Source organism: Rhinatrema bivittatum, chromosome 1 (genome assembly GCF_901001135.1).
Source record: "Rhinatrema bivittatum chromosome 1, aRhiBiv1.1, whole genome shotgun sequence".
In the NCBI taxonomy this organism is placed as follows: domain Eukaryota; kingdom Metazoa; phylum Chordata; class Amphibia; order Gymnophiona; family Rhinatrematidae; genus Rhinatrema; species Rhinatrema bivittatum.
This window is the reverse complement of record NC_042615.1, coordinates 502,970,989-502,995,075: the sequence shown is the minus strand read 5'-3', so window position 1 is coordinate 502,995,075 and position 24,087 is coordinate 502,970,989. Positions and strand designations below refer to the sequence as shown.

Here is a 24,087-nt window from a genome sequence, read left to right as displayed (position 1 = left end):
GACATTCAAGAGACGGAGAGACTTCGGCTCTGAGGAAGAGAAGGACAGCAACTCCACCGTCTGGTTCACATGGAATGCAGAAACCACCTTCGGAAGGAAGGAGGGAACGGTGCGAAGCGAAACTCCAGAGTCAGAGAAACGGAGATAGGGCTCTCTACACGACAGAGCCTGCATCTCCGAGATGCGTCGAGCGGAACAGATGGTCACAAGAAATACAGTCTTGAGAGTGAGATCCTTTATCGTTGCGCTGCGCAGCGGCTCGAACGGTGGTCCCGACAGGGAGCGAAGCACAAGGTTAAGACTCCAGGAGGGACAAGGGTCCCGTAACGGAGGACGCATATGCTTGCCACCCTTGGGAAAACGAGCAATGTCAGGATGCTGTAGAAGAGAGCCCCCATCGCTCAACAGCGAACCAAGGGCGGCCACCTGAACCCGTAGTGAATTATAGGTGAGCCCTTTTTCCACCCCCGCCTGTAGAAACTGAAGGATCTGAGGTACAGAAGCCTTAGCGGGTCTCGTGGCCTGGCTGGTACACCACAGCTCGAACACCTTCCAGACTCGAACATAGGCCGATGTCTTTCGTGCCCGCAATAGCGTGGATACTACCACCTCCGGGTAGCCCCGACGCCGGAGGCGGCGCCTCTCAAAAGCCAGGCTGCAAGACAGAAGAATTCTGCCTGCTCGAAAAATACCGGGCCCTGATGTAGGAGCTGGGGGAGGTGCCCCAGCCTGATTGGCCTGTCGATCACCAGCTGTAGCAGGTCCGCAAACCAGGGTCGCCTGGGCCATTCTGGGGTGACGAAAACCACGGTCCCCTGATGGCTTTCTATTCTGCGGAGCATCCTGCCCACCAGGGGCCATGGTGGAAAAGAAAGATATGGCGGCCACGGGAGGACCAGGGCATCCACTCCCTCCGCGCTCTCTCCGGCGACTGAAGAAGCGTGGAGCCTTGGCGTTGAGAGCGGACGCCATCAGATCCAAGTGGGGGGCCCCCCACCGATGGACGAGAAGTTGCATTGCTTTGTCGGAGAGAGACCACTGTCCGGGTCCAGCAGTTGACGACTGAGGAAGTCCGCCTGGACGTTGTCCACACCGGCGACGTGCGAGGCCGCTAGCCGGACGAGATGACGCTCCGCCCATTGCATCAGCAGTGCCGCCTCGAGCGCGACCTGCGGGCTGCGCGTGCCTCCTTGTCAGTTAATGTAGACCACGGTGGTAGCGTTGTCCGATAGGATTCTGACTTCTCGGTTCCGAAGAAGCGGGAGGAAATGTCGCAGAGCTAGCCGGACCGCTCTGGTTTCCAGACGGTTGATTGACCACTTCGCCTCCACCGTGGACCACGTCCCCTGCGTGGTGCTTCGATCGCAGACTGCACCCCAGCCTGCTAGACTGGCATAGGTGGTCACCACCACCCAATTTGGCAGATCGAGGGACACGCCACGGGCCAGGTTCGGCAGATCCAACCACCAGCCCAGACTGTCCCTGGCATTCTGTGGGAGCGGGAGAATCATCTGATAGTCCTGCAATACTGGTTTCCAACGGGAGAAGAGCGCCCACTGTAAGGTCCTGAGGTGCGCGAAAGCCCAAGGTACAAGGTCGATGGTGGACCCCATCACTCCCAGGAGTTGCAGGTAGTCCCAGGAGGTGGGCTCTGGTAACGCAGAGAACCGTCGTGTGTGATCCCGCAAGGATTGAGCTTTGTCCTGGCGCAGAAAAACTTTGCCCAGTAGGGTGTCGAAAGTTGCCCCCAAAAAAACCCAAGCGTTGCGAGGGCATGAGGGAGCTCTTGGAGAAGTTCACTACCCATCCCAGGGAATGTAGAAACCGTACTACTCGAGTCACCGCTGAGCGTCCATGATCGAATGACTTCGCCCGGAGGAGCCAATCGTCCAGATAAGGATGAACCAGGATGCCCTCCTTCCGGAGAGCTGCCGCCACAACTACCATGATCTTGGTGAAGGTGTGCAGCGCCGGCGCCAATCCAAACGCGAGAGCCGTGAACTGAAAATGCTGGTCCAGAATTTTGAAACGAAACAAACTGTGGTGGTCCGGGCGGATGGGAATGTGCAGGTAGGCCTCCGTTAAGTCCAGGGAGGCGAGGAACTCCCCCCGATGCACCGCCGCAATCACTGACCGGAGCGTTTCCATGCGGAACCGAACGACTCGAAGGGATTTGTTGACTTCCTTGAGGACTAGGATAGGCCGGAAGGAACCGTCCTTCTTTGGTACGACGAAATAGATGGAATAGTGGCCCGAGCCCACCTCTCCGAAGGGCACGGGCGCAGTAGCGCCTATCTCCCGGAGTCTGTCCAGAGTCAGCTGCACCGCTCCTCTCTTGAGGTCCGAGCCACAGGGGGAAAAGATGAACCTTCCCTGCGGGGGGCGGACAAATTCCAATGCGTAGCCATGTTTTATGGTATCCAGGACCCACTGGTCCGAGGTGATCCGTGCCCACTCCGCTTAGAAATACGTTAGTCGGTCCCCAATCCTGGGGACAGGGGAGTGGGCGAGACTGGCATCATTGTGAAGACTTGGTATAGGGGTTCCCGGTTCCGGGAGTAGTGCGTGCGGGCCGATGCCTGCGGAAGGCGCGCAACCAGGGCTGAGACCTGGGGGCGGATGGCCGGGAGCCCGTCTGTCTGTAGCCCCTGTAGCGCCGTTGCGCTCTGGCTCTGGTCCGAGAAGAAGAAAACGCTCTGGATGGTCGAAACCTATCCTCCGGCAGCCGATGAACAGCGTTCTCCCCCAGGGACTTGATGATCTGGTCCAAATCCTCCCCGAAGAGGAACTTGCCCCTGAAGGGAAGAGAGCCCAGACTGGACTTAGAGGACGTATCAGACGCCCAATTGCGTAGCCACAGTAGTCGTCGTGCTGCCACTACCGAAACCATGGATCTTGTGAGGACCCGAAAAAGGTCGTACGAGGCGTCCGCCCCATACGCCACTGCGGCTTCTAGCCGATCTGCCTGGGCAGCCTCATCGGACGGCAGGTTCTGAGACGTGAGGAGTTGTTGCACCCAAAGGAGACTAGCCCGCTGCGCAAGCGAACTGCACATCACCGCCCGCATACCCAGAGCGGAGACCTCGAAAACCCGCTTAAGGAAAACTTCCAACTTACGATCCTGTGTGTCCCGCAACGCCGCACCTCCCGTCACTGGGATAGTCGTCATCTTCGTGACCGCCGACACTGCGGAGTCCACCTTTGGGACCTTGATGAGGTCCAGAAAATCTTCGGGGAGCGGGTACAGCTTTTCCATAGCCCGGCTGCTCTTCAGGGAGGCCTCCGGGGTGTCCCATTCCCTGGTGAGAAGTTGTAAAAACGAGTCATGAATGGGAAAAGCCCGAGCCCTCGGCCGGAGTGCCGCCAGGACAGGATCTCCCTTCCTTGAAGAAGTGATGACAGCGGGAGCTACTGGGGCAGGCGGGTCTGGTGGCGGATCCAAATCTAATTCTTGGATGATCTGCGGGATGAGGTCGTCCAGCTCTTCCCTCTGGAAGAGGCGTAGGGTACGCGGATCATCCCCCTCCTGTGTGCCGTCCCCTTGTCCCCCGTCCGGGACCGCCCCCACTGCCGCGGGCGTGGATCGGACCCAGGTAGGAAGGCGGGAGGCCCCCACTCCCGGAGGGTCGGGGGGGGCCGGCGTCGAGGGCGACATCCGAGGGATCTTAGGAGGGGGGGGTCCCACAGGTGCTTCCAGCCCCTGCAGATAAGCGGTATGCATGAGCAGGATAAACTCCGGAGAGAACCCCGGCCTGCTCGGGTGCGCTTCGGGGGCGGCGTGGTTCCTGCTCCCTGGCTCTGGGTGCTTGGTTCCTGCACCAAAATCGGGGGAACACCCCCGCTGGTAGAGTCCTCCAGGGATCCGTTCTCCCTCGTGGCCTCCAGGGATCCGTTCCCCCTCGTGGCCTGCGCCTCAGGGCGCTCAGAATGTAAAATGGCCACCGTTCCCGCCAAAAATGGCGGAGTGGCCGGCCCGCACCGCCCGGGCAAAAAAGAGAAATCAGTCAGGGACTGTGAGGTACCTTCCCCCCCGGGAAGGCATCGTGCACAGATGCCCTCCCGGGAAATCCGGGACCCCGGGTCTCCGCAGGCCGCACAGCGGGACGGCCGCGGCATCGGGATCGCTGCAGGAGAAAAGAAAAAGCCACGGGGGGGGGCCATGCGCACAAAGGCGCCGCTGCGGGGGGGCCCGGTCGGCCCGCTCTGCCCGCTGTCTGAAAATAGAGGAGGGTGCCGCGGGGGGGCCTTCCTGGCCACACGACTCGCCCCAGACATCTTTCCCTAAATGGCTCAGCAGCCCATGAGGAGCTGTAAAATGGCCGCGGGTGAGGGAGTAAAGAGCGAAGAGGCCGGCTCCACCGGCTTTCGCGGGCACCGGGGGCTGAGCTGTAAAGGAAAAAACTACAAAGGAAAAACAAACTTACCCCTGGCTGCAACGAGAAATAAACAGCAAGGCTGCAGAGAAGAGACAAGGAAGATAAGCCACTCCCCAGAAGTTGAAAGAACTCTGCCTTTTTTTTTTTTTTTTAAACTTAATACAAACTTGATACAAACTTGATCCACAGAAAAAGACAACAACAAGCCATAATCAAGCAAGAAAGTGAAGGAAAAGGAGGGGAAGCCTGATTCCCCTACTCGCATCTGCTGGAGTCAGAAGATACTGAACTCCTGCAGAGGGGGTAGTGGTATATATGGATACGCCCCCTCAAAGCTTGTGCTGACTCCATCTGCTGGATTGGGGACATAACCCACTGTCTGGACTGATCCAGGTACGTACAGGGAACTCCCATTCTCCCGGATCAAGAAGACTGACTGAGAAAATCTGCTTGTACATTTTCGATTCTTGCGATATGAGATTCAGCTATCTGAAACAGGTGATGTTCCGCCCAAAGGATCAGCTCCTGAATGGCTCTTGGTGCCCCCTGCCTGTTGATGTAAGCTACAGCCATCGCATGGTCCGAAAGAACTCATACCGAGCATTCTTGAACCAAAGGCCAAAAAGCAAGAAATGCTAACTGCACTGTCCTGGCCTCCAAGCGATTGATAGACTAAGAAGCCTCCTGTGCCGACCAGGTGCCCTGGGCCGCTTGTCTCTGGCATACTGCTCCCCATCCAGAGAGACTGGCATCTGTAGTGAGGATCACCCAATCCAGGACCTCTAATGTGACCCCCAGCATCAGGTTGGGTGTCTGTAGCCACCAAGACATAGTATCCCTGGAAGGAGGAGGTAGAGGGACAGGTTGGTGAAACTCCTCTGACAATGGACTCCATTGAGCCAGGAGAGCTCTCTGAAGCGGGTGCATATGAGCAAAGGCCCATGGCACCAGATCCAATGTGGAAGTCATCGAGCTGAGGACCTGTGAAAAGTCCCAAGCAACTGTGACAAGCGCAAAACCTGAGCTTGTAACTTGCGCACTCTCTCCTCCATCAGAAAGTCCTTGGCTTGGTTCGTGTAAAAACGCGACCCCAGATAACCCTGTCCCAAAATCTGGAGTAAATTGGGTGGTGAATTTGGCTCTTGGCCAAATTCATCACCCAGCCTAGGGACCGCAGAGTTCAAAGTACCGTCTGAGTGACAACTATTCTCAGACATCGCCCGTATGAGTCAAATCGTCGAGATAGGGATGAACGAGGAATCCCTGGCGCCGCAAAGTCGCCGCTATGACCACCATGACTTTGGTGAAGGTATGGGGTGCTGTGGCCGGTCCGAATAGAAGTGCTGCCCTAAGACCATGAACCTCAGGTAGCATTGATGATCTCACCGAATTGGAATGTGCAGATATGCTTCCGTCAAATCCAGAGACGCCAGGAACTCCTAGGAACATACGGCTGCTATCACCGACCACAGCATTTCCATGCAAAATCGGGGAATCTTCAACACCGCATTCATGCGTTTCACATTGAGAATGGAGTGAAAGGATTCCTCCTTCTTCGGGACGACGAAGTAAATGGAATACAGACATGTTCGGAGTTTGTCCGGAGGCATCGGGACCACAGCCCCTAAGTGCTGCAACCTGTCCAAAGTCTCCTGCACCGCCTGGTGCTTCCTCAGTGAGCTGCAGGGGGAGATCAGGAACAGGTCATGGACGGGACAAACAAATTCTAATGCGTAACGTCCCTTATTACACCGAGGACCTACCATCCTGGGTGACTTTGGGCCACTCCTTGTAAAAACGAGTCAGCCAACCCCCTATAAAAGGAACGATGGAGTGGGCCGGCCTCACCTCATCGTGCCAGCTTGGATCCAGAGGATCCTCCACTAATGAAGGTTCTGAAGGGCCGATGTCCTCCACGAAAGGACTGCCCCCAGGACTGACTGCGAGACGAAAAACCTTCTGCGCCGTTAACGCCCCCCCCCCCCCCCGGTTGACGAGTTCTCCTACTTTCCCGAAAACATGGACGCGTTGGAAAATTCTGTCTGCCCTTAGGTTTATCCTCAGGCAATCTATGCACCTTATTGTCACCTAATTGCTTCACCAATTGATCCAGGTCCTCACCAAACAAGAGTCTGCCTTTGAAAGGCAGAGAAGTGAGCTGGGACTTAGTCAAAACGTCCGCCGACCAGTTACGGGACCATAAGAGACACCTTGCGGAAACTGCAGCCCCCATAGAATCGTAACAATAATTGAATAATTATCACACTAGTTTTTGTGCGATTTTCGTTTGGACACTAGTTTTCCTATAATTGTGTTGTAAGGTATAAAGCTTGGCCATTGCCCTGCCAACTCTCAATCCAGCATCTGTGTTACTCCATTCCTGGTCCACCATTTTTTTGATGGACTCATGATAAGGAAACCCAGAAGGAGGGTTCCTCATGCCCTCCAAGACCGGATCCACCCCTTCCTTGTAAGAGTAGTCAAGCGGAGGCTGGAGCACCAGCTCCTCCAGAACTTGGAAATTGAGAGGTGCCAGTTCCTCCCTACGGAACAACCGGAGGATCTTAGGGTCATCCCCCTCGGCCACAGGCCTGGGATCAACATCATCACCTTGGATCGTATCCGCTGCAAGCATAGCCCCCGAGTCACAGGCATCCTCCTGTGGAGCCGTACCAGGCAAATGCAGAACCCTGGCAGCCGAAGTGGTCTGCAACTGCACAATCAGACCTGATCTGGACTCCGGAAGTAAAGGGGGAGGGTTTTGTTGTTCACCCCCCCCCCCCACCCCCCAGTGGGGCCCAAAGCCCTCCTGTTGCGCCAAAAAGGCTTTGTGCATAAGAACAAATTCTGGCGGTGGCTGCAATCTGCCCGCACCCGTAGGTAGGGGATCTTGTCCCAGGCAGCCCTCAGAGTCCCCCTATCCCCAATAGGACCCGGGTGGACCGGGGAAAGTACAGGGGAGAAATCCTCATCTATCCCCGAAAGTGCGGGCCCTACCGCTGGGGGATCCAAAATGGCCACTGTTCTCGCGGTTACAGCAACGGGAAGCTGCATGCGGACTGAACCACTCAGAGCTGTAGCCGTAGGAGCAGGCGCGGTTTCCTATTTTTGGCAGGTACTGGGAACTCTGAGGGTCCCTCCCTGCCCGAAAAGCAGGCCGAACACAAACCACGGCGATTCAGCCACGCGGGAGCCGCTCCACCCGCACAGCGGCCATCCCCCTCACCACCGGAGCAAAAATACAAAAATCTCAGAGAAAACAAAAACTGAGTGTATCTGAAGAAAAGAACCCCAAAATTGCAGAGTGTGTGGAGCCGTCCTTCGCTGCTCCTACCTGCTTCTCCTTAGACCATCTTTTCTTAAAAAAAAAACAACCAAAAAACAAATTTTAACACAGCCTCACTCTCGTTTCCAGCCCTTAACACTGAAAAGAGCTATCCAGCTCAATTCAGAAAGTTAAGCAAAAGGAGAGGAAAGTGAAGAAAGGCAGGCAAAAAATCCAGTCACCTAGTGAAGGGAAGGGATCTGAACCACCTGATGTATACCCCACAGCTATCCCTGGATCGGGTGTACAAAAGGGTTGCCAACCCCCAGCCCATCTGCCTCGACCCCTAGAAGGAAGGCTCAGGGCAACAAAAACGGAGTCCAAAAATACTGGAAAACTGCAGGTTTATGCATCAGCCACCATCGCCTGAATTTCAAAGCCACTATTAACAAAACTACCAAAGACTGTTTCTACAAACTACAAGTGCTGAAAAGAATTAGACCTCTTTTCCATGCCCAAGATTTTAGAACCATTCTACAAGCAATTATTTTTTCAAAATTAGACTATTGTAACACCATCCTACTCGGCCTTCCCGCTTCATACACTAAACCGCTCCAGATGGTGCAAAATGCAGCTGCACGAATTCTGACAAATACCAGGAGAAGGGACCACATAACCCCCATACTAAAGAGCCTCCATTGGCTACCTATACACTTTAGAATAATATACAAGGCCATTCTCACCACATACAAAATCACCCACCAACTGGCTCCCATCGACCTACAGATCCCCCTCCGACTACACAACTCATCAAGACCGACAAGAGATGCATACAAGGGATCGCTACAGGTACCACCGTCCAAATCTATCAGACACTGCACACTAAGAGACCGGGCTTTCTCTACAGCCATCCCTCCGTTATGGAACTCCATCCCCTCAAATCTCAGAACAGAACCTTGCATCTCAACCTTTAAAAAAAGACTAAAGACCTGGATATTCTTACAAGCCTTCCCGGACGCCAACATAGTCTACTAATCTCCAACTACACCTTGGTTATCCATTCTATTGTTTTACATATGTAATTTAATAACCTATCCTTTCTCTTCCTTCTCATCCAAGTTCTTATCACCCTGTTATATGTAACTGCCTTTTCAGCACCTTTGTTATAGTTATGTTTTCTATGCACCCCTGCTTTATGTGAACCAGCATGATGTGACTGCTGTCTCGAATGCCGGTATATAAAAATTTGAAATAAATAAATAAATCAATCTCTGCTGGAGACAGAGAAATACTTAGGAACTGCAGGTGGCACCAGTGTATATTAAGCAGTGTCAGTTTTACTTTCTCTGTCTCCATCTGCTGGCACGGATGAATAAACTCAGGAGACTGGACTGATATGGGTACATACAGGGAATCAAGGTGCGGTCTCACCATGGAGTGATACAGAGGCATTATGACATTTTTCATTCCCTTCCTAATAAATTCCTTACATTGTTTGCTTTATTGATTGCTGCAGCACACTTAGCCGACAATGTCAATGTATTATCCACTATGATTTCTAGATCTCTTTCCTGGGTGGTAGCTCCTAATATGGAACCTAACATTGTGTAACTACAGCAAGGGTTATTTTTCCCAATATGCATCACCTTGCACTTATCCACATTAAATTTCATTTGCCATTTGGATGCCCAATCTTCCAGTCTCGCAAGGTCCTCCTGCAATTTATCACTATCTGCTTGTGATTTAACTACTCTGAATAATTTCGTATCATCTGCAAATTTGATTACCTCACTCATCGTATTCCTTTCCAGATCATTTATAAATATATTGAAAAGCACATGTCTCCATATGGGCATTTTTACCCCTTGCCACAGACACATTGGTAGCATTTTCCACTGCCAGGAGGCAGCACCTTCCCTTGCAGCAGGTTTGTGCAATCAGCTGTGAAACGTACTTGGACCACGCACAGAAACTGTTCCTGTTCCTCAGTCTCCCTTTTTGAAAGTCGATTTGAACCAAAGGGGAGGGGCGTTCTGTCAGCAGCAAATCCCTGCAGTCAGGGGCTTTTCTGGGTCAAAGCTGAGCTTTCTGGTGCCTGCAACCAGTGAAAGGAGGCAAATGATCGTTCCCCCTTCCCCTTCAGAACCTTAAACTGATTTTGAAGTCCAACTTCATCCTCAACCCCCCAATCCCATCCATAAGAAAATTAGTTCTTACCTGATAATTTTCGTTCCTGTAATACCACTCATCAGTCAAAACCATGGGTTATGCCTCCCTTCCAGCAGGTGGAGTCAGAGATAAACGTCAAAGGCACCCTCAGTTAAGCCAGTGTGCCTCCTGCATCCCTTCAGTATATCGAATATCAAAGCAGAATAGGACTAGCAATGAATCAAGCAAGAACAGAACTATAAACATGAACGCATAAACATGAAAATTGTAGCTTTCTTTCTTAGTATGCTGCAATAATACAAATGAAACTTGCGCGCGTGGACTATATAGATCACCCCGTTACCCATTCCCAGTCTTTGGGCGGGCGTTTGGACTGATCCGTGGTACTACAGGAACGAAAATGATCATGTAAGAACTAATTATCTTTTCCCTGTACGTACCCGGATCAGTCCAAACCATGGGATGTACCAGAGCTTCCTTAAACTGGGTGGGACCTCGTAAGGCCCGTGCACAATACGCCACTGCCAAAGTCTCCAGGCGCCTGAACGTCCAAGCGGTAGTGGCTAGCAAAAGTATGTAGCGTCTTCCAAGTAGCAGCTCTGCAAATCTCGAGGCGATACCAACTGGCACTCGGCCCATGAAGCTGCTTGCGAACGAACCGAAAGGGCCTTCAGGAACTGGCCTCCCCTTACAAATGTATGCAGACGATATGGCTTCTCTTAGCCATCGAGCAATCTTTGTTTTAGACGCCTTGTGCCCCTTCTTGGGACCACTCCATAAGACAAACAAATGATCTGAAAGCATTAGTGACCTCCAAGTAATGCAGCAAGGCACGCCAAACATTGAGCCAACAAAACTCTCGTGCATGCTGTACATCATTTGATAAAAATCAGGAAAGGCCGGAAGCTCAACTGATTGACTTAAATGGAAAGATGAGACCACCTTGGGTAAAAAGGACGATACTGTACGCAGAGAAACTCCCGAGTCCAAAATCCTCAAAAAAAAAGATTCCCTACAGGAGAGAGCCTGTAACTCAGAAACTCTGCAAGCTGAACAGTTAGCCACCAACACCACCGTTTTCAAGGCAAGGTCTTTCAACGTTATCGTTTTAAAGGGTTCAAACGGCGGATCACACAATACGCGAAGAACCAGATTAAGACTCCAAGAAGGACAAACCGGACGGACCGGGGGCTTCAGATGCCGTACTTCTGAGGAAACACACATCTGGATGCTATGCCACCGAGCCACCAACCAAGGAACCAAGGACTGCCACCTGTACCCGAAGGGACTTGAAGGACAAACCTTTGGCCAAACCATCTTGCAAAAAAAATTTAGCATCTGAGCAATCGTAGCATGCCTGGAGAGAATCTCTCTCTCCTGGCACCATGTCTCAAAAACTCTCCATACCCTGATGTAAGATAGGGAAGTAGATTTTTTTTTCTGGCTTGTAGCAAGGTAGTGATAACCTCCTCTGAATATCCTGTCTTCCTCAATCTCCTCCTTTCAAAAGCCAAGCCGCTAGACAGAAGCGAGCTGCCTGGTCGAAATACAGGCCCTTGATGGAGTACACGCAGAAGATGCCCGAGCCTCAGCGGTCATTCCACGGCCAGATTGATGAGATCCACAAATCACGGACATCGGAGCCACTAGGATTACCCTTCCTGGGTGACCCTCTATCCTGCGAAGCACCTTGCCCACCAGAGGCCAAGGAAGGAAGGAATACGTACAGGAGAACTGAGGTTGGCCAGGGAAGTACTAGCACATCAACCCCCGCTGCGCCGTGATCTCTTCTGCGACTGAAGAAGCGAGGAGCCTTGGCATTGTCCCTCGTCGCCATCAGGTCCATGTAGGGAGTCCCCCACCTGTGAAAGATGAGATCCATTGCCTCGTCCAAGAGCTCCCACTCTCCTGGATCTATGTGCCTCAGACTGAGGAAGTATGCTTGTATGTTGTCCTGCCCAGCAATGTGTGAGGCTGCTAGTATCGCAAGATTCAGCTCCGCCCAAGTCATGAGCAGCTCCGCCTCGTCTGCTACTGCTTGACTTCTGGTGCCTCCCTGACGGTTGATATAGGCAACAGTCGTCGCATTGTCGGAAAGAATCCGAACCGCCTGGTGGTGGAAGAGTGGAAGAAATTGTTGCAAAGCCAAGCGAACTGCTCTGGTCTCTAGGCAATTGAGCGACCACCCGGACTCCTCCGGGGACCAACTGCCCTGACAGAATGATATTGGCAGACAGCTCCCCAGCCAGAGAGGCTGGCATCTGTAGTCACCACTGTCCATCTCGGAATCTCCAGACCCATTCCTCGAGACAGATTGTGCGGGCAAAGCTACCACCCAAGACTGGACTTGGCGTGATCAGTGAGTGGTAGAGGGAACTGAAAAATCTCCGACTTGAGATCCCACTGGGAAAGTAATGCTCATTATAACTGTCTCATATGAGCAAAAGCCCAAGGAACCACCTCCAGAGTGGATGCCATCGAACTGAGCATCTGAAGGTAGTCCCAGGCCTTGGGCAAGGGAAGATCCAACAAGCGCTGAACTTGGTCCATCAGTTTGTTTTTCTGGTCCAGCAGAAAAAAACTTGACTGCCGTGTCGAACCTGGCTCCCAGAAATTCCAATGACAGAGGGAACTAGGTTGCAATTTGCCTGACTGATGACCCAGCCAAGGGATTCCAGAAGAGCGGTCACCTTGCAGATCGCCTCCACACAGCCATCCCTGGACTACGCCCTGATAAGCCAATTGTCCAGGTATGGGTGAATAAGCAGGCCTTGCCTCCGGAGAAACACCGCCACCACCACAAGAAAATTATTCCTCACCTGCTGTCCGGGGTGCGGTTGCGAGCTCGAAGGGTAGCGCGCAGAATTGTTAATGCATTCCCAGGATCGTAAATCGAAGAAAGGTTTGATGATCTTCGCATATGGGAATGTGCAAGTATGCCTCCGTCAGATCCAGAGAGGCCAGTAATTCCCCCATTGCGTACCGCCGCAATGACGGATCGCAGGGACTCCATATAAAAGTGTGGCACCTTGAAAGACTTGTTTACCTTCTTGAGGTCCAAAATCAGCTGGAAGGACCCCTCTTTCTTTGGAACTACAAAGTAAATGGAGTATCTCCCTTTCCCCCAGTGCCCTGGGGAGACCAGCTTCACCGCTCCCAGAGCCAGTAGGTGCCTGAGAGTCTGACGAACAATCTGCCGTTTGACTTGTGGGCCACAAGGAGATATTAGGTAGAAGTCTCTTAGAGGCCGAGCAAATTCCAAAGTGTAGCCTCGTTCGATTATGCTTAGCACCCACTGATCGGAAGTAATGTTGGCCCACGCCTTGTAAAATCAGGACAGGCGACCCTCTACCCGAGGGATGGGCCGGCCCCATCTCATTATGTATTCTTGGAGGCGGGAGAGGAGGCGGCACCACCCTCTCGGAAGGCTTTACGCCCCTGAAAGGACGAAGAGCAGGCTTGGTTCCTGGGTACTGCTTGCCGTGGACTGGCTGCTTGCTGCCTGTTCTGCCGAAATCTTCGCTGTCCCTGAAAACAAGAGCGGGATGAAGGAAAACCTCTGGAGGGTTTCGGTCATTTGTGAACCTTGTTCTCCCCCAGGGACTTGATCAACTGCTCCAAATCCTCCCCTAACAAAAAGCCCCTTTTAAACTGCATAGCACCAAGCTGGGCCTTGGAGGAAACATCAGCTGACCAGTTCCGGAGCCACAAATGCCTTCTTGCTGACACAGACAGAGCACGAGAAGAAGTACGGATCAGGTCATACAGTGCATCTGCCCATATGCCACTGCAGCTTCCAAATGCTGCACCTGTTCAGACTCCGCCGGAGGGAGCTCATCCCGAGACGTGAGCAATTGCTGTACCCAGCACAGGCTCGCACGCAGCATATAACTGCCACACACCGCTGCCCAGATACTCAAGGCCGACACCTCAAAAATGCGTCTGAACAGCACTTCCAGCTTGCGGTCCTGCGGGTCCTCGAGAGCCATCGAGCCTGCTACCGGGATCGTGGTTCTTTTGACAACCGCCGAAACTGAAGCGTCCACCTTAGGAGACCGCAACAGATCCAAAAAATCATCCACTAAGGGATAAAGCTTCAGACCAGCACCCAGAGCATCCCACTCCCTGATCATCAGCTGCTGCAGCATGGCATGGACCGGAAAAACCTGGGTCTGTGTTCAAAATCCCGCTAGGACTGGGTCCACCGAGTCCTGTGGCGGAGCAAGCAGGGGTAGCTCCACCCCTAGCTCAGAAAGAACTGCAGGAATGAGAGGCTCTAATTCTTCTCTCTGAAACAGGCAGACCACCTTAGGGTCTTTGCCATCCAGGGGATTCTGTTTCCCCTGATCCTCAGCCAATCCCCCCCCCCCCCCCCCCCCCCACGGAGAGGCCCCTGCATCAGCCGCCGCATGTCCTGGCACTACTAGGGCAGCAGAGCCATCTGAAGCCACAGCGCTTTTTAACTTGGCTACCCGTAAAGATGCGGGTCCGTCCGTGCGCTTGGCTACCTCGGGAGCCGGTCCCTGCGCAGGTCTCACAGGCAAAGCAGCAGCTTGCAGAGACCTGGAAGCCAAAAATGCTTTGTGCATAAGGAGGACAAAATCTAAAGAAAAGGAATTAGGATCAACATACTGTCCCCCCCCCTTGGAATAAATCCTGGTTCTGATGAAACAAATCATCAGGACTGGCAGGGACCGGTGACAGGGCTGGAGGAAACAGCCCCTCCCCCATAGCATCAGCTTGAGCTGCTGCACATGTGCCTAAGATGGCTGCTGTCCCTGCACTGAGGGAAAAGGGATCAGCACTGAAATCATGCTGAGCAGGGCGTCTGGAAGCCCCTCGAGGCTTGGGCAATGCTGCAGACCCTGAAAAAGGAGCTCCCTTCCCCACCAGGTAAGCATCGGGAGCAAATCCCAGCTTTAGAAAGCTGTGCGGTGGCTTCACCACATGCTACACACAAAGATGGCCGTGGCATCTCAATTTTTTTTTTAAAAAGCCAAAGCAGCCCGGGGTAAGAGAGGGACTGGACCACCAGTAATCACTTTCCCTGCTTCTTATCTGCCTGGAGCCCCGTGGGGTTACCAACCCCAGCAACTTTAACCTGCCCCCAGAGAGGATGACCCCGCAGGATCTAACAACCCTCTGGGAGGATAGAGAAAACGTCTCTCAGTAGAAGAACTGTTTTGTTTTTTTTTCTTAAAACTTGCTTGATTCAGAACTTATAGCTAGTTTACTTTTAGATAAATTTAAGGGCTAGCCTACACCCCAGAAACAGGGCAAGACTGCAGGGTTTGCACCACCTCCATCTGCTGGAAACAGAGAAATACTGAAGGGATGCAGGAGGCACACCAGCTTAGCTGAGGGTGCCTTTGAAGTTTATCTCTGTCTCCACCTGCTGAAAAGGAGGCATAACCCATGGTTTGGACTGATCCGGGTACATACAGGGAACCCTTTATCTACCCACAAAACTTTAGTTATTTATAGAGTGAATACTTTCATAACCAAAATTTGCCACCTGTATTCTGGCATTTCTGGTTTCTAGAAATCTGGTGGGACAGAGGAGGCATCTTGTGAGGGGCCGGGTCCATCTGGCGCAGCACCCTAATGGGCTTTTCCCCCTCTGCTCCCACTGACATCAGCCGTGCCTATGGGTTAGGAACTTTACCTGACTCTCCGATCCGTCGTCCGTCGGTTCATACAAGTCACTAATGGCCACGAACCTGAGGGAAAAGAGACAAGGAAGAAGCTTCAGTATCTGCAGGGGCGGTGGCCCAAGAAGATCCATGCTGGCAGGCACACAGATCTAAAACATTAAAAGCATCGATGAAATCACCTGCAAAGGTTTCTGCAACATTTCCAGTGACAAATTAAGACCGCAGCGCACCCTCCTTCCCCACCCCAGAGATTTAATTAAGGGGTCTTACTTCTGATCAATGGGCTCCAGCAGCTCTAGCGCCGGCTCGATCTCCCTTTCCGGTTCAGTCGTCTCCACAGTGGTGCTAACGATGGCAATATACTTGCCCTGTGCTGCCACATTATGTGCATACGAGATCATGCAGACATAGATATCTGTGGGGGGAGGGGGGGGAGAGACAGAGTGAGAGAATTGGGGAGGGAGAGAGGGGCAGCAGGGACCAAGAACCCCCTTTCTCTTTTAAGTTCTCTCTCTTTCAAAATCCCAGCTCACCTGTTTCCAGGCTCTGCTGCCGCCTCGTGCTCTCCTATGTCTCCTTTCCCTTTTGCTGGGTTATTCCTTCCTCGTTCCCTGATTGGTATCCTCTGTCGCAGGAGGCTGGGGGAGTACCACTCACAGCCCCTGAGAGAAGGAGGGTGCGGGGTGAGCCAAGCACAGCCCTTATGCTGACCTCTAGCGACCAACTGCAGATTCGCACTGGTAGAGCCTCTACAGGCACTTGCACTCTTTCCCCCCCCCCCCAGCCTCCCGTCCCCACCATGCTCCCCCAGCTCACCTGACTTCCTGTTGACTTGGTTTTGGGGGATGATGATCTGACAGGAATTGGCGTCGTTGGTGTTCTTGATAGGATGACTGAGGACGCAGATGATACGAATCACTTGACCAGCCTTGCGCACACGGTCAGGAACATAGCTGGGGTCACAGATCACTCGCTTGCACCGGGCTACCTAGGGGGGGGGGGGGGGGGGGGATAACCAAAAAAAAAAAAAGCAAGAAATACACGAGAGCGAGGGAGAGAGAATGAGAATATGAAGAGAAGAGCAAGGACTCCAGTGCAGAAACAGAACCAGCAAGACCGTACCTCTCCTTCCGACTTCACACCAATCACTTTTCCTTCCTCCATCACTATCTCATCCACAGGCTTGTTCAGCATGTAGGTCCCACCATAGATAGCACTCAGCCTGAGTGGCAAAGAGAAAGGGGAGTTATATAGGGTGGGCTCATGCCTCCAAGTCCCCAGTGTAACAGCACACTCAGCCCCCCCCTTCCCCGCCCAGTCCTCGCTAGTCTCAGGGCAGGGCGTGTTACAGGGATGCTCAGCCCTTGCTGCGGTCTCTCTTGGCCGTGCATATTACAAGGCCAGGGTCCAGATCATAGCCCCTCACCTGGCAAAGCCCTGTGGGAGCTCCCCCAGCCCATAGAGGGGGTACAGGTAGGGGCTCTTTCCGTATCTCGCTAGGGACTCGCTGTACAGCTTGATGCGGTTGATGGTCTCCAGGCAAGGCTGGTCCAGATAACTTATCACCCAAAAGGTAAAGAAAAACATAAAAACACACCTTACATTTATTGATTTTTTTTTTTTTTTTACTATATATTTTGGTTACCATACATTTAGCTACAACTCACAGTGCAGACTCTCTCAAAGACAGAGAGACAAACGCATGCCCGAAGCTTCAGACACACCCTTGTGTGCCTGCGCCTCATTTCCCTCAGAGACTCCCTCTGAAACCTCTTCAGATACCTCCTTGTGCACACAAACATCCGAGTGAGACTCCCTCACCCCGCCGCCACACTTACTCGTCGGTGCGATAGAGTGCCAAAGCGTGGCCGGTGAAGTCTATGACATCCTGCCCCAGGTCGAACTTCTTGTAGACGTCCCTCATGGTGGTGGTGGCGGGGTCCACCCCCTCAAAGGTCTTGGGGTCATCCTCAGCAAAATTTGCTACGTAGACCAGAAACCTCCGGAAGCGTCGCTTCTCAAACATGCCCATGAGATCTGGGAGGGGGGTGGCAGAGAAAGTGCTGGTTACACAGAATGAACCTGGAAACAGCAGGCACCCTCACCCCAGACAGGCAGAACACAGAGATGCACATTTCCCCAAAGCTGACAGAGAAAATCAAAAGATTTCCCACAAAGAATAAGCAGGGAAAGAAAAAAAAAAACCAAAAAACTCCTCCTCTATATAATCCTGGGAAAAACAGCACCAAAGTATGTGGTTTCTTCCTGCCAGGCTAGAAAAGTAATCTGACCAGGGAGAATCTGGAATTTGACTCTTATTTCTCTTCTGTACTGTACAATTCTTTCCTTTTACCACTTTATGTATTACTTTGGCAGCACTTGAATTTGAAGCAAGTGACAGAGACAGCGCTCAAGAGATGAAGCGAAGCAAGTGATGCTTGCAACATCAACCTCAACCCCTAGAGAAACAGCGAGACATGCAGTATGACAGAGCACTGCTTTGATTTTTGCAGAAAAGCAGCCATAGACTCTCATTCAGCCCATGCCATAGACCCACCCCCTCTACCAGACCTCTTCCTCTTTCCCCCACTTCTGGGACCTCTAGCCCATTCCCCCTTCCACAGGAGCCTTGCCAGCTCCTCCACTGCCCAAGAGTCACACTGGGTATCCACTGCCATGGTACATGGTGGTACTCACTTGATCCTAGTGCTTCTGTCTCAGTGGAGGGCACTTTGTAAATCTTGCCCCCCTTGTAGACGAAGCTGCCCTCCACCATCTTGAAGTCCAGGTATCTGGTCACCTCTGTGTACAAGAGCATCTTCACCAGCTGACCTGCAGTGAGAGCAGAGACACTCTAGGGACACATATCCGAGTGTGTGTGTATAAAATATATATGCGTGCTGGGTATCAGACAAGAATCTCATAAATCCTACACACAGTTCCCCCTTTGTAGTCTTTCATTGGTATCAGAAGTAACTATAAAACCATGGGTGTGTTACACCCAACCATGTGTCTATAATCTATCTTTTGTAACAAAAAAAAAAAAAGTGGAAAAATTCTGGGTGACAGCTTCCTCAGGTGACCACAAGTTCATTCCTGGTGCTTTCACGGGCTGCTGGAAGGGGGGAGATCAATAAATAAAAGAGGAAAGCAATATCATGACAGCAAAGGCCTGTGGCGGGGACAGTGATGCTATTATGGTGAGAGCTGGGTATAGAAAGGAGGAGAATGATGTCATTACCGTAAGGCCAGACTCCATCTGCTGGACGGGGGACATAACCCACCGTCTGGACTGATCCTGGTACGTACAGGGAATGGTATTATGGTGGGAAGTCGGGCAAGATGGGGAGAGAAGAGCAAGGTCATTTTGACAGGGCCTGGGTAGGAAAAGGAGAGCGCTAGCATTTAAAAAAAAAAAAAATTGTTTTTAAAGGGGTGTTGCTTATTTAACAGAGTCGGCTGACATGCTATATATACTCCCTCATGAATCTTGCACTCTGCAAAAGGAGGATTTCTAGTGGTGCCTTCTTGGTCTATAGCTAAACTGATTAAATCTAGAGAGAGAGAGGGTGCTCTCCAGCACCGTGCACAACACTGGAATAAAATCCTGCTGGAGGCACCAGTTCCAGAAATGTTTGCGTCCTTCCGCAGGACCATCAGGATCAAGGCATTCACATGAATTTCATTGGAGCTCTGCTCCGTACAACCAGTACTGAATATTTACACCAGGGCGGTTTTAAATAACTGGGCACTGCTCACTGAGCCCTGGCATGAGATTATGTTCTAAGGCTCACTTCTTTACTGATGCTGATTATCTACTTTGGTTTTACTGTCTATTTGATTGTGCCTTTTTTTTTTAAATTTAATTTATTAACTGTTTGCACCATAACACATACTCAAATATCCAAAAAGTAAGAACACAGAATACAAAACTCCCCAATTTTCCCCCCTCAAAATCTTCAGTCCATGCAGTCATCTAATCTATGGTCCTTATCCTAACATTTGAATATCGTCCAGGGAGGCACAAAAAAATGCATTGGTATTTCTCCTTATAGCAGTTCAGCTTTTCCATCTGGTAACCCCCCCCCCCCCCCGATCTTTTCTTATAATGAAAGCATATTAGAAGGATACTTTTTCCTCCACTGGGCTGCCACCTCACACCCAGTTGCAGATAAAATCTGTGTAAGTAGTTTACTAAGTCAGTGATGCCTCATCCACCGGGGCATTAAAAAAGGAAGACCTTAGAGTCCCGTACTGCATCAGTATGTGTAATGTCCAAATTAAAATTTTTGCACTCTTCTCCAATAAGGAACAGCAGCTCAAAACCACCGTATTTATGCCCCATAGTTCAAGTTTCCCTCAGGTTTCTCCAACATTTACCCAATCCACCAGGGTATTTTTCCTCGTAATCTGTGTGGAGTACGATACCATCTATAATATTCTTGAAAGTATTTTCAGCCAATTAAGATGAAATAGCAGAAAGCAATCTCCTTTTCTCCCAGTCCTCATCTTCCTCCTCCAGTGTACAATTCAACTCCTGCTCCCATGCTATTTCATGCTTCAGTTATCTTTCTGATAGGGCTGATGAGGCCATATAGGAAAACTGGTTCTTACCTGCTAATTTTCATTCCCGAAATACCACAGATCATTCCAGACTCCTGGGTTTTGTACTCCTGCTAGCAGATGAGACAGATAAACGTTTTACTGCCACTGCTATATGACCAAATGTGCCACTGCAGTCCCTCAGTATTGACCTAAACCCAAGCCAAGAGAAAAAAAAGACTCTATACAAAAGTTAACAGCCCACCCCCTCCCCAACAAACAGGAGGATGGTGACGCTGTAACCTACTGGAAACATAACTATTCCAGAACATATATAAGTAGAACGAAACAGCCTAGTGAACTGCTACCGGTAACAAGTATTTGCACATTTTTATATACCGACCTTCCTCAAAAGATAGCAAGTTGGTTAACAATACATCCAATGCATTTCAGTTAACTCACAATTAAAATAAAGTAAAATGATACATAAAATAGAAATAAAACAAATAAAATTAATACAATAGCGCAACAACTCTGCATGATATACAAACAAACAGAATAAGCGGATGTCACTCCCATCTTTTTTCCAAGGGTGAGTCTCTGGACTGATCTGTGGTACTACGGGAACAAAAATTAGCAGGTAAGAACCACATCTTCCTTTTCAGTGCATACCTAGATCAGTCCAGACTCCTGGGATGTACCTAAGCCCACTAAACTGGGTGGGACCTGGAGAGTCCCACTTGCAGAACACTCTCACCCAAACACACTGCAGCCAGAACCCAGTGTCTGGCGAAAGTGTGCAGAGACTTCCAAGTTGTTGCACTGCAAATTTTCTGTGGCGATACCTGCTGCGCCTCAGCACAAGAAGCTGCCTGCGAGCGTGTCAAATGAGCTCTCAAACCATCTGGAACTGGACGCCCCTTAGAGATATAAGCTGAACCAATCACCTGTTTGAGCCAATGTGCAATGGTAGTTTTGGAAGCTTGACGTCCCTTCCTCGGACCATTCCAAAGGATGAAAAGGTGATCCGACGTACGAAAATCATTAGTGACTTTCAAATATCTTAAACACCTGCCGGACGTCCAAAAGCCTCAGCTCCTTAGCATGAGAAGCAGAGGCATTCAAGTCCGGAAAAGCCGGAAGCTTCACTGTCTGATTAACATGGAACTCCAAGACCACCTTCAGGAGGAAGGAGGGACCATATGCAAAGATACTCCTGACTGAAATCTGTAGGAAGGGATCCCGGCAGGACAAAGCCTGAAGCTCCAGAATTCTCGCCGAATAGCTACCAGAAAAACCACCTTAAGCATCAAAACCTTCAAACAGAGCCGTGCACAAAGCTGTAAGCAACAGATTAAGATTCCAAACTGGACATGTCTTTTGCACTGGCAGCCACAAATTGCTTGCTCTGTGGAAAAAAAAAAAAAAGTGTATGACATCCGGATGTGCAGACAGGGAACCACTCTGTGCCTTGCCATGAAGGCAGCCCAGGGCCGCCACCTGGATCTTCAGAGAATTATAGGCCAGACCTTTGACCAGACCTTTCCTGAAGAAAAAAGTCAAAATATGGGACACTGTAGCTTGCAGTGCCTGCACATCCCTATTCAGACACCAGGTTCTGAAAGCCTTCCAAACTCGCACATCAGACAGATATGGAAGTCCGCCTGGCCTGCAGCAAGGTGATAGACTCAGGATAACCTCTCCGCTTTAGCCATATTCTCTCAAAAGCCAGACCAGAAAACAGAAATGAACTGCCCAATACAAAAATATGGGGCCCTGGTGGAGAAGATTCTCTAAATGGCTGAACCTCGGGGGCCCTGTCTGTCTATGGCCCTGTTGATGAGATCCGCGACCCAAGTACAGTGTGGCCACTCTACAGCCACCAGAATAATAATATCTCCCAGATGCCTCTCTATTCACCGTATCATCTTTCCCATCAAGAGGCCATGGGGGAAAGAACCACCACCACCACATTGCAAGGCCACGGAAGAACCAGAGTGTGGACACCCCCTGCCCCATGGCTCCCTTCTTTGGCTGAAGAACCGCATGGCCTTTGCGGTCTTTCTGGTCACCATCAGATCTATGTGAGGCAAGCCCCACTTCTTGCGAATGAGAGACATCGCCACCTCTGACAGCTCCCACTGTCCAGGGTCCAACTCCTTTTGATTCAGGAAGTCCACTTGTACATTGTCCACCCTGGCAATGTGTAACACCACTATCCTCTCCAAGTACTGCTCCGCCCAAAGGATCAATTCCTGTGTCTCCTGGTGCAAACCTATCAGTTGATATAAGCTACCGTAGTGGCATTGTCCAATAGAACCTGCACCAGATAAACGTGCAACTGAGGAAGAAAGGCAAGTAAAGCGCACGGCCCTCATCTCTAAATGATTGCTAGACCAAGAAGTCTCCTTCTTCGACTACTGGCCCTGAGTGGCTTGACCACGACACAAAGCACACCAGCCCAAAAGACTGGCACCAGTCGTGACCACCATCCAATCTGGGATCTCTAACTCCACACTTCACTCCAGCCTGGACCGAAGCAGCCACTAGGAAAGACTGTCCCTGCTTCCTCCTCTAGCAGCAGAGGGAAATGAAACTCTCCCGACAATGGGTTCCATTGAGAAAGAAGAACCCTCTGAAAAGGCCGCATATGCGCAAATGCTCAAGAACTAATTCCAGGGTCAAAGTCATGGAACTTAGGACCTGTAAACAGTCCCATACCCTGGGCACCGGAAGTGCTAACAGGTGATGAACCTGCCCCTGCAGCTTCACAATCCTGTCCTCCATAGAAAGACTCTCCCCTTCCTAGTGTCAAACCATGCCTCTAGATGCTCCAGGGACTGAGAGGGAACAAGATGACTCTTGGGGCAATTGACAACCTAGCCTAACTACTGTAGGTGCTTCAGCACCTTCTACACTGACTGATGACACAGGACTTCCGACTTTACCCGAATGAGCCAGTCATCTAGGTACAGACACACCAGCATCCCTTCCCCTCCTAAGGTCGCTACTATCACCACCATCACCTTGGTGAAAGCATGCGGCACTGTTGCTAGACCGAAGGGCAGGGCCCGAAACTGAAGATGTTCCCCAGGTATCATGAACCTTAGGTGCTCTTGCTTGATGGCTGTGTGAAGACTGACATCTCTAGATCTGACAGAAGCCTAATACTCTTCCTTGCACACCACCATGATGAGCGACCTTAGTGTTTCCATGTGAGAACGCGGAACTCTGAGGACTGCATTTACCTTCTTTACATCTAGAATGGGTCAAAACGACCCCTCTTTCTTTGGCACCATGAAAGAGATGGATTACCTCCCGGTTCCCTGCTCCTCCAACAAACTGGCACTATGGCCCCCAGTTGCTTCAGACTATCTATAGTCCCTCGCACGGCTACTCGCTTTACGAGAGGACTGCAAGAGTACATGACAAAGACATCCCTGATGGGATGAGCAAAATCTAAAAAAAGGTGTACCTACCACCTCAAGGACCCACTGGGTCCATGATAATCTTGGCCCACTTCTCAAAAAAAGTGCTAACCATCCTCCGACGGCCAGCACCAAAGAGCGGGCTGGCCTTGCTTCATTGCAAGGACTTAGCTCCCCGAGCCGGCCCCAGAGTTGTCCCAGAAAGGACATATGCCAGGACAAGGACCCGGCCGGGGGTTGCCTCTGTGGGACTCTAGAACTCTTAGATTGATGAAACCTCCAACTGTCCCGAAACCTAGCCTGAGCAGGCACAAACTTCCTGCCCTTAGGCTTGTCCTCTGGCAATTTGTGCATCTTGGACTCCCCCAGGTGCTTCATTATTAGCTCCAAGTCTTCACCAAACAGAAGCTTCCCCTTGAAAGGAAGAACTCTCCGTTGCGACTTGGATCATACATCCACTAACCAATTCCACAGCCATAGCAAGCATCTAGGAGACACTGCAAACATCATTATTCGGGAATAGGTCCTGATCAGGTCATAAAAGGCATCCGCTCCATTAGCCACCGCTGCTTTGAGACAATCAGCCTGCTGTGCTGCAGCTCCTGCTGAAGCTTGAGAATCCTGCAACTGCTGGACCCAATGCAGACATGCCC

General features: G+C 51.2%; 1 protein-coding gene across 2 annotated transcripts in view; it reads right to left on the bottom strand.

The window, feature by feature from the left end:
* LOC115095931 (rab GDP dissociation inhibitor alpha) overlaps positions 1 to 24,087 on the bottom strand; it is a 63,024-nt gene that overhangs the window by 5,695 nt on the left and 33,242 nt on the right. The window contains exons 4-10 of one of the 2 annotated variants that reach the window (XM_029610286.1): positions 18,162 to 18,296; positions 17,303 to 17,501; positions 16,891 to 17,022; positions 16,587 to 16,686; positions 16,281 to 16,452; positions 15,735 to 15,879; positions 15,476 to 15,530 (exon numbers count right to left, since the gene is read on the bottom strand). In XM_029610286.1, the coding sequence (XP_029466146.1) occupies positions 15,476 to 15,530; positions 15,735 to 15,879; positions 16,281 to 16,452; positions 16,587 to 16,686; positions 16,891 to 17,022; positions 17,303 to 17,501; positions 18,162 to 18,296 (938 nt within the window). The other variant, XM_029610295.1, reaches the window with a different exon arrangement.